This window comes from Amphibalanus amphitrite, unplaced genomic scaffold (genome assembly GCF_019059575.1).
Source record: "Amphibalanus amphitrite isolate SeventyFive unplaced genomic scaffold, NRLGWU_Aamphi_draft 001361F_arrow, whole genome shotgun sequence".
In the NCBI taxonomy this organism is placed as follows: Eukaryota; Metazoa; Arthropoda; class Thecostraca; order Balanomorpha; family Balanidae; genus Amphibalanus; species Amphibalanus amphitrite.
In genome coordinates, this window is record NW_024882854.1 from 144,492 (window position 1) to 155,488 (window position 10,997).

The 10,997-nt window shown below is 49.7% G+C and overlaps 1 protein-coding gene across 1 annotated transcript; it reads left to right on the forward strand.

The window, feature by feature from the left end:
- Positions 1 to 274: 274 nt before the first annotated feature.
- On the forward strand, positions 275 to 10,698 carry LOC122372447 (homeobox protein Nkx-2.2-like). The gene is made up of 3 exons (XM_043349617.1): positions 275 to 473; positions 2,602 to 2,746; positions 9,912 to 10,698. The coding sequence occupies exons 2-3, from the start codon at positions 2,626 to 2,628 to the stop codon at positions 10,538 to 10,540; spliced, it is 750 nt and encodes a 249-aa protein (XP_043205552.1). The 5' UTR covers positions 275 to 473; positions 2,602 to 2,625; the 3' UTR covers positions 10,541 to 10,698.
- Positions 10,699 to 10,997: the final 299 nt, after the last annotated feature.

Consider the following 10,997-nt stretch of genomic DNA (forward strand, 5'->3'; position numbering starts at 1 on the left):
GCTGCATTAATTAGTATCGTAAAACACCCTGCGCCTCACAGCGCCCACTTTGGGCGCACTCTAGATAGTTTCGTTTTACAAGACCGGCCTTTCAGACCACAAGAGACTCTCACCGATCGGTGCCGGTCGCTGATTGGCCGGGCGCCGGCCAGGCTCCGCCCCCCGTCTGTATGGCAGCCACTTGGCGGGCTTACTCCGCCCTCTCGGCGGCCCTCCAACGCTCTCCAGGCTGAGAGGGGGCCGGCCGGCGGCGCCCTGAGAGGCCCTGTTGTGTTTCGAAAGGGTGCCCCTGCGAAGCCGAGTGCGGGTCGAGTGGCTCCCACCCCGGCCCGTGCCGCCAGCTGAGGCGCCGTGCACTGACGCGGATTCGGCGATAGTTTGGCTGGCGTGTGTGGTGGCGGTGACCTGCCGGTGACCGCAGCGTAAACGGAAACTTCACACCCGTCTGCCAACGCCAGCGCGACGTAACACCGGTCAGTACCTACTCTTGGAAAATGAACGGCGACCATGAATGGCTTGTTATCCCCAATAAGCTTACTTTGCGCCATATATTGACTCGTGTGAACTGTGATACGCTTTGTCGGGCCAAGGAAATTACTGAACGCTTTGGTGAGAATGCGTAGCGTCCTCCCCGCAGACGCTTTCTTTATTTTTATTTCGCTTTTTGTTTTGATACCGTTTCGTGCTTTAAGCTCATTTGTTTATTAGATATCGCTAGTTTGTTTCATTTCTTTTCGAAGGAAACAACATTTCGTATTGACTTCTGATGCTGCGCTTTATGCTACCTCGGGGCTCGGGATCTGCCAATGGTCATATGGATTGAGGCTAACCGTCTAAAGCTTCCCCGCCCGCTCACGTCAGAAATTGGTGGACATATATTGTTTTCTGACGTATACCTGCCTGACAAAAATAAAACAATAGTTTATAGTTATCCGATGAAACCCGCTGTAGATTGCAAAGCAACGCTATAGGAAGCGAAATTCGATGACGGTTTGTACTTCGAACTTCTTAGTAGACCCCTTCACCCCAAGAGCGTCCAATGCACTTATTTGGATGATGGATCCAGCAAATGGCAATGCTGGTATCCGAACGTCGCGAATAATTGTTATTTGCTATATTGCAGCAGCGTGTCCCCCTATCGCTTAAAAAGGACACATCTGGCAGTTCCGTCTTCTTCGTAGTGTTACCTTATGGTACCGGGATAAACAAGGTTGGAAAAAGTGTAGTGCGACGCTGCATTCACGACCCATGAGCATTGTGTAATGTGTATTTATAGGCACAGATTCACGTTGAATGGTAAGGAAGGACATTGTGCAAGTACCTGCTGAAACTTCGGCAATAGCTCATTAATGCGCGGCGACTTACCTATGTGCCGTCTCCAAATATCCAGCATCGAATGGCTCTCTGTAGTAGCAGGTGGTCCTCTGCGCCTTTGATGGTTAGCTTGGCGGCTAGAGATGACTTTAATCGTCGGAAACGATCGTGCGAATCGAGAAATTTGATCTCGGAATGCCTGGGAAAATTTTGCTGTGGGAAGGAACCAAAATGTTTTGTTATTCTTAAGGGCTAATAAAGGGATTTTCTCTTGTTATCCAACGTCTCTAGTCACTAGTGAGCTTTTAATGCAGGTGTCTTTTATCATCAATTAGCTAATGCTGCCTATGTATACCTTTTTTTGTGAAAAATCTAAGGCAGATATCCTTTACACTATATACTACACTATATACTGTTTACACTATATCCTGTTCAGGCTTTGCAGGAGGATAGGTAATTAGGTACATATTTATGCATCATTCATTCAACAGCAGATGCGTTGTAATAAACGATTCAGTTTGTTGTAATAAAGTCCCATGTTCAAATGAATCAGAGGGCTTATCCTGATGAATCGTCCATAAATGTTAGATGATGAAGGCATGTGTTGACAAAGTCACAGCAGTGACTTATCGATCGTTTTTTTTTTATAAACACCCCACCTCAGCTCAAACCAATTATTTGTAGCTTCAGGAAAATGATTGCCCCGGTGCTAGTAGTCGACAAAGTGGAATGCGATTACAGATGTATTCCAGCCCATTGGAAGCCCGCATGGTGATCCTACTGCGAATGCATGTCCTCCTCGGGCTTGTCGGGAGCGTCTGGAGCCGAATCTTGGGGTCAAAGTAGAAAAAAGCATGAAGGCTAAGGTCGAAAAGGGGAATAAGAAAATGGATAATTTAACAGAAACGTTTTCTCTCAATGGTCAATGCCCTCATGTCCTTGGCTTTGTCGTGCCAGAATCAGATAAACATTTTCCGAAGAAGTAGTTGTCTTATCAGCCAGTACAGTATTGGCCCGAGCGTGTTGCGAAGCTCGGTAACTTGAGGTCCAAACGTGTGCTTAATGTCAATTCTTTTTTATCATGACGTGTCAGGTTTGCACCGCCACGTGTCAGGTATGCTATGTACTATTTCAGGTTTGGTCTGTCTTGTGTCAGCCGTCAGGTTTAGCGATCCCTTATCAGGTCTGTTAGGTATGTCAGCAGGTCTGCAATGTCCCATATTATGTCTGTATTTACCTTACTGTGTCCGGTCCGCTCTAACCGGCCCCCACAATCACCTGTGACAGGGCCGCGTCTGGTCGGAGCGGACCATGAAGATGGCGCTGGCTGGGGGCAAGGCGTCCAGGTTCTCTGTCCGAGACATCCTCAACCTCAGGGAGACGACCTGCGAGGAGCGCTCCACGTCACCCGCCGCGTGCGCCTCACACACAGGTTAGTTCTCTACAGCTGTGTGCATGCTGTCGCTACCTACATAGATTAATGGTCGGCATTGACGTGCGTTATTACACAACTTATCCGGCGTTCTATATACCTACTATTATCTCCGAAATTTAACCTCGTGGTCCGATGGTTAGATATGATTTAGTTCTAACTATCAGATTTGATTAGTTACCCTTAGTTTATTAACAATAATGCAGGGCCTCGGCTAACATGTTAACTGGTGGGCCAAATGGCCCACCAGTGACCCGAAATGGCCCACCAGCCTCAAAGATTTGGCCCACCAGTAATTTTCCGAAAAAAATCTAAGTTTTCACATTTCAAATTGAACTAGCAGATCTTATCGTACATTTTCAGACTGTAAAGTACCCATCGGTGAAACATATTCTTGTGAAAAAACTTCAACCTATTGTTTGCAATATCCTCTTGGGGTAAAAAGTGGAAGAACAGACCAGTTCAGACGGTCGGGGATAAGCCTGCGAGCGATCTCAGACGGCTGGCCGATAGACACGATATAAGCCAGAGTCAAACTAGAGGTAGTGTCGGCGACTTCCAGCCGATTGAAGTCTGCAAGCGATATTAATACTGCCGAATTTTGGCCACGACCCTGTCGCCGAATCACGTCGTGTAGGAAATCGGCGAACTAACCGACAGAGGCGAACAGTTCGCCGACAGAGCCCGATTTACAGAAAACGGATGGGGCCCCCCTAATCGTGCGCGGGTCGAAGCTTATCCATGTTTCGGCGAACATCGCGAATGAATGGCGAATCTGTTGCGAATAGTCGGCGATGCCTTGGCAACAAGTCGACGCACGCAGCGACATGTCGGCGGCGACTCGGCGACTGTTTGGCGATCATGTTCGTTTATTATAGATTCGGCTAACGGCCACGAAATTTTCATTTTCATGAAATATTCGTGGCGGTCGTGACGAACCGTAAAAGTCACGAGATGGACACCGACTGGTCTGCGAAATGCCAAGACCGTGGAAGAAAGATCCCGAATCGGTCCGCGACATAGGATGACTTGCATATTCGTGCACATTCGTGTACCAAAATTCGGCAGTGTAACAAGGGCTTTATGCGTCTTCACGACCGGTATGATGCTTGCAGTCACACATCTGACCAGTCGGACGAATTTCGAACCGTTCACAGTCAGCGTTCCAAAAATTTCTCATTTGGGCTGAAGATGACACTCAAGAATAAGAATGGATAATTTTCCACTCTCACATTTTGGGTGGCTAGAATTTTCCACTCAGACACCCAAGACAAATCGGAAGTTTGGGACACTGTTCACCAGAAGTGTACATAACTTTTTTTAAAGAAAATAGGGTTGCGCACTCACGCGCAGTGCGCTTGGGCTTTTGAGTCAATTCTTTTCCCATGCGACACCAATAGGCTTAAAGGGACAGTATCAATCCATGTATATGGAGCTGATTTTTTTTTTTACTAGCATTTCTTATTTTTCTGAATCAGAAAAACATAGTTTGAGGACCGAACTCGGTGAAAAATATTGCAACCACATTTCATTTTCATGATTCATTTTCATGAGCGAACCACCACTATACAAGCATGGCCGCCAGTTTGGAAGCATGCAAAATTACTACAGAACTGGCGCAGATAATACATTATTGACGCTACGCTTACGCGGTCGTTCTTCTGATTGAGTTGTCCTTAGGGAGAGGTAGCCTTAGGTATTGCCTATAAAAATATAACGTAACAATTGGAGGGAGTGACAACTGGACGTGACAATTGACAATGGGAGAAAATATCACGTGACAATCACGTGATAAACGTCATACATTGGAGGGAGATTGTGATTCAAGCTGGAGGAATTCCTTTGTTGAGCCGCTAGAATCCGAAGGAAACAGCGGAAATTGCCTACGACTATTTAATGAATTTAACGGTGATGAATAAGTGCGAAAAACGTTTTGGCTTTATAAAATTTGATGAAATGACCAGGGTAAAAGTTTTATTACTGGCGGTCAATTCAAAACGGCGCAAACATTTAAACAGTGAAGATAGTGAAGCACGATTCAAAGTGTGGTACACCTTTCGTACTTTGAGCGGCGATAGCGGGATAACGGTGTGGAGCTTCGAGGATCGGTCTTCAGTTCCCGGACCAGAAAGGTGGGGCCTATGCAATGTCAAATTTCATCAAAATGGTGATACTGTCCCTTTAAAGGGACTATCCCACCTTCTAAAATGTTGTTAAAACCAGTTAAATTGTGCCCGACTTTATAGATTGGATGACCAGGAACACGGTTCTGGCATTTATTTTTCATTAAACATCTTAGGCTTCCCATATTCCAAACACAAACTTTCAAATATGTGACGTCACAGCCCAAAATTACCTCCTTCCCCAGGCCACATTACTGTCATAAAGCTGATTCTTTTTACTCTGTAGGCACCACAACAAAGTTCAGACCAAGTTTTAAGCGATTTTTCAACGAACAAACCCATTTAAATCAGAATGACTAAACGAGGTGACGTCACACTAACGGTCACTCCATGTTGAAGATAGGGCCTTGTACAAGGCCCATTTTCAAATGAAGGGAACGAATTTCTTCAACACCAAGAGGCCGCGGGGGTTGCAACCTAGATAGATAGTGGTTTCTGAACCTCGCCGCAAACTTGGCTATCTCAACTCAAACCTCATGTTAAAGGTGGGATAGTCCCTTTAAAATGATCATTTTCAGAGATGTTGGGGCGCTGCTACAGCCCTCTTTTGGGGTTCCTGCTACAACCCACTTTATATATAAAGTTGCACTCGTGCTGTTCACAATTCCTCCCGATCCACCCGACAACGCCCGATCTCTTCCGACCGCTTCCGAATCTCCGACTAGTCGGCGAGCGATCCACTCAGGGTTCGCTGATTTTTAACATCCGACCGGCCGTAAGTTATCGTCCAAAGTTTTATAATCTGCGTCAATATTTTGTGCATACTTGTGCGATTTTACATATGTGCACTGCCGGAGTATCACCGCTGAGAGGGTTGTGGGTCCCTTCTCTCTCCTCTCTCTGAAGAGTCGGGGGGGGGGGGGGTCGAGCCACGTTTTTTACATTTTTTTTAATGCCATCCTGACTTTTTTGCCGAATAAAGTGGCCGAAATCTGGGGAGAAATCGAAAATTGGGGGGGGGGGCTATGACTACGAAGGGCAGTCCATGTCGCTGCCCAAGTGGCCCACCAGTCAAAATTCCTTAGCCGAGGCCCTGCAATAATGTCAAGATTCTGTTGAAAATTGACGATTGTATTTCCTCGCGAAGTTTAGAGTTTCAATAGGAGTGCATTGAAGTCAAATTAGGGTCACGTGCCGCGTTTGTGCACCATGTCCATGTGTCTACCCACCCTGCCTTGGCAGCACTCCTGGGAACAACTTACCCAGCCTTTAGTCATTGCAAAAGTCAGTGATCATTTGCTAAAAGCACATTTGTCACTTGAAATCAATGTTATGCGGTGCAGCTAAAGGGGACGTCAATTTAATGAACGACATTTGCTGAAGATGGTTGGGTCTAGCCCTAAGTTATTGCCTAATGAACACGGTGTATTAGCGCAACTAATGACATTGAAGTGCCGCAATCGGCAGTGATATTTTGTGAACCCAGCCACCCTGCGGACCCCGTATCCATTATCACAGCCATTCGAAAACCACATCTAGGACACTCTTGTGCACAATAACTTATTGCCGCCTTAATTGATGGCTGGGAGACACAGCCATTATCAAATTAAAGCCCCGGGGGCAGCACTCGTAAACTAGATTTGCGCCACTGATCGATCATCAAAATTAGCCCTACACCGCTCTGCTGACCCTCAATTAGAAGTAGGAAAAATACTGTGATTGAGCATAATCTTAATAGGAATGTAATAGAAAGTTGCTAAGTTGATTGGCATTGTTGTATTTTTGTATACTATAAACTATTTCATTTATTTCGGTTTAACCTCATTATGAATTTGAAACGTGATGTGGAAGCTAAATAAGTTTTTCAAGAAATTAGGGACTAAAAGAACTTAAATTTGGGGCTTAAAGCATTAGAACACGAAAATCGCCTTCATCTATGCGCCCCGACCTCTTGGCTCCCTAATGTTGCGGGCTTATCAACGGCACGAAGGCCGCAAGTCAGCAGGACCTCAGAAGGGCTGGAAGGTAGGACCACTTAGCCTGAGCGGTCCAACCAACCCTGACAGAGCAGACCTGCGAGGGGTCGGACCATCCCCCTCAGGACAGCCCGCCGAAGCCAGAGACTGACGAACCCTAGTCGGACAATTCACTAGGGGGTCGAACAAACCCCCGACGGGGCAGTTCACTGAGGGGTCAGTCCGCTGAGCGTTCGGCCAATCCACCGAGGGGTCAGTCCAGTGAGGGGTCAGTCCACTGCAGGTCAATACACTAAGCAGTCAGTCCATCGCGAGTCAGTCCACCGAGGGGTCAGTCCATCGAGGAGCCAGTTCAGTGAGGGGTCTGTCCACGGAGGGGTCAGTGTCCACCGAAGGAACAGTCCACCGCAGGTTCAGTCCACCACGGGTCAGTCCACCACGGGTCAGTCCACCACGGGTCAGTCCACCACGGGTCAGTCCACCACGGGTCAGTCCACCACGGGTCAGTCCACCCCGGGGTCAGTCCACCCCCGGGGACATGACAGTCCGCTAAGCGCGGGCGGACGGCCGCAGCGCCCCATCACTCCAACCATTAGCCGCGCGCCACTAATGTGACGGCCCCTAATTGGCTCGGCCAGTGGGCCGTGCCTGCCGTGGCCCTAATTGATCCATTGTGGCCCCCATCGGACCACCGTCGCACGGCCTCACGATTTTATTAACACGTCATATCGAAACCACCCATAATATCGAAAAGACTCATTTATTTGGCGGTGGCACGCTGTCAAATGGCCTGTTTTGATCGGAGCCGCTCGCCGTCCCCATTTATGGGCGGCGGCCGCGGCGCATTTAAGACAAATTGAGAGTGGTGGCCGCTCTCACGGTGGCCGGACGCGGCATTTTTCATGACTGGGCCAATTGCCCGATGACCATAAATTCGTGCCGATTACGCCAGAACGGAGATTTCCTGGACGGTCACGTGACTGCGGCGGCCGCGAGCGGTGGCGGTCATGTGACCGGGGACGATTTGTGGCTGGGCGGGGTCGACCGGCACGATATAGGCCATCAGCCAGTGAGCACACGGCTTCAGGGTGCATTGCGTCAGTGACCGCCGCTAGGCATACTCGGTATCGCCCGGAGGGCGAGCGGCCTGTTATTGCCTTCATTTTATCGCGCTCTTACAGGCTTTCGACGCCGTTTAGACCAAGAGACACGGGGAATATTGTTCGAATAACGACACGATGCCCGGTTTGTTATCTTTATTTTTCACGTTTTATTCTTGCAAAAAAATCGTGATAGGTAACAAGGCAGCTTTGTATTTAATCGTGTATGGCCCATGCTCAGTTGTCAAATGATATCGCGGTACTCTCCAGCCCGTCGAAAGGAAAAGCAAGTGAAAACCAATACAAGGGAGACTGATCATTTTCTGATAAGTAGCGCTATATATCCGTCCTTGCTCGTTTATGATTCTTAGGTGTTTATTTAACCCGCAACTTGGACGTGCCGCAGGTGAAGATGCAGATTACACATGCTCCTCTGCTGGAGCGGTTTTCCCACGTCAAACAAATTGGTCTTTCCTCAGACGTGAGACGTCACTTGAGTTGACACAGCCGCACAAAACATTGATAGGGAAAGATGTGTCAAGATTTAAAAACGTACCCTATGAAGGATTACATCAAATATAACTTTGGGAATTTTCAAGTACAAGCTACATATGTATAGACAGGTGCCTCTCTTGTTTGACTAAATCTCGCCGACCGTTTCCAGTAGAAATGAATAGCTATTGACCGTGAAAGTTACACGAAAGTTGACATTTCTGGTCGCCAACGGTTACTCATTTGCCTGTAGCGCGGGATTTACAGCAAACGACACATGATGCGTCAGTGCGTACTGCGCATATCGATCAGACTGGACTGACCCCATGTCGCTGCCGCCATTTCACAATCTGTGTCATTTGATTGCGTTTTGGGCTTAGTACGAACGGTCAGGATTGGGGAAGCGGCGGTCGTATTTACTAACTAATTATCGAATATCGTTATCCTTCAGTCTTCACCCTCGCTGACTCCGCTGGCAATTATCCACCCTTCGACATGAGGGGAGAGGAGAAATGGTTTGTTTACTTTGCCCTTATTTCCTAATCGACCTCGAGCTTCTTGAAAATTGCGTGCGTGCTGCTGTCCACGAGCGGAGGGCTACGGATAGGGGCCCAAAATTGTAGGCCCCAGTCATAAGTAAACTGGTACCAAAAACCCTACATTCGAATGTTAAAATGACTCAGTTATCGTCTTGAAATAGATGTGGGTATTGTATGTGCAATATGCATACATATGTATGTACATATGTACAATAAACATGCTTCAAAGTGACATGACACACTTCTTTTACACGGTTCATTTCCTTCCCAACTAAGCTATTCAAACAGTCTCAAACTGTCACGGTACAGCAGTTCACCATCAGAGCTCAGCCGGCGTGAAATGTTCATTATGTTTGTTAAATGAAATGTCTGGAGGGATTTTCCCACCTTCTAGCCTAGTGCTGGGGCTCAGCTCACGGATTAACGAAGAAGGCCACAGCACACCCACGGTGGACTCCATCTCGGAGGAGCTGAGGCGAGAGCAAACGGCGACATTTAGATACAGCTCACGCTAACTGCACATTAAACAATTTATTATTTCACGTGTACATATGTATATGCGAACCACATGTGATCGTTGGTGCAATAACAGGAGCTTTCAGAAAGGTAATGCTGGGCGCTGGCTCTTAGGAAATTATTCCCGGCAGCATTCATTCCCCATGGCTTTTGAAAAGAAGTCGTATGTTTCTGAGCGGACAAGCGTGGTACCGGTGACAGCTCGTTGCTTGCTTCGAATTCCCGTAGAGACGGCACTGCTCTGGACGGTCCCAAGGGCAGTCCATTTCGGACAGTCCCAGGCTGCCAGTGGCAGTCCGTGCTGGACGATCTCGGACTCCCGTTAGGGCTGTCGCTTTGGACAGCTCCAGACTACCTCTGTCAGCCAGCCCTTCCGTGCCGATCGGAAATGGTCAGTGACGCTCATCTATCCGTTCCAGGGGCGTCTGGCCACTGCACGGCTCGTGACCACGAGTCGGAGAGACTCGAGTTCTCAGCTGCGGCCGACTGCTCCGACCGAGAGGAGCAGGACGGCAGCGAACTGGGCGCCAACGAGGCGGCCGATGACGCCGGCGATGACGGACCTGATGACGGCGGTGACGGAGCCGATGACGGCGGCGGTGACGGACCCGACGGCACCACTCTGCCGGCCAAGAAGCGGAAGCGGCGCGTGCTCTTCAGCAAGGCTCAAACGTACGAGCTGGAGCGCCGGTTTCGGCAGCAGCGCTACCTGTCCGCGCCCGAGCGGGAGCACCTGGCGAGCCTGATCCAGCTGACACCCACCCAGGTGAAGATCTGGTTTCAGAACCACCGCTACAAGACGAAGCGGGCGCACCAGGAGAAAGGTCTGAGCCTGCTGCCGCTGGGCTCGCCGCGCCGTGTGGCCGTGCCGGTGCTGGTCAGGGACGGCAAGCCGTGCCCGGCCGGCGCCGTGAAGCCCGACCCGGTGTTTCCGGTGCCGCTGGAGCTGCTACCGTTCGCCGGCGTGCCCGTCTCGTCGGCGATGATGGCGCAGATGGGCGCGCTGCCCGCCTACGGCCACCCGCTGATGGCGCCGCGCTGGTGGTGACACACGGTGCACTGGTCCCAGCTGCTGGCCGCCGCTGGTCAGGGGGCGCGGGAGCCGCCGCAGTGAGGTCCGCCCCGCCGTAGTGAGGTCCGCCCCCGCCTGCAGTGAGGTCCGCCCCGCCTGCAGTGAGGTCCGCCCCGCCGCAGTGAGGTCCGCCCCGCCGCAGTGGGGCCGCCGCCGCCGGCCCCCCGCCCGCCGCTGGTTTGTGATACGGGGACGCAGCAGACGCGGCTCCGCACCGGCCGGTGACTCTCGTTGTTGAACTCAGTCGAGACGAGTTTGTGAAATATTTATTACAGAGAACCCGGGCATTGGACACTGCACGTGCAAAGTGCCTTTGTCGAATTGTTTTATTGTCAACTGTGTCAACTAGTTTACTCGGAGGTATTTGCCCTGGTTCCTAGATGTTTCCATTAGTACAAATCTCATCAAACGCATTGGATGTGCCAGCGCCACG

Excerpts from the sequence above, each read along its gene's own strand:
- LOC122372447 (XM_043349617.1), top strand. The coding sequence starts at position 2,626 with ATGAAGATGGCGCTGGCTGGGGGCAAGGCGTCCAGGTTCTCTGTCCGA. Across the intron at positions 2,747-9,911 it reads CGCGTGCGCCTCACACACAG|GGGCGTCTGGCCACTGCACG; the intron begins GTTAGTTCTCTA and ends TATCCGTTCCAG.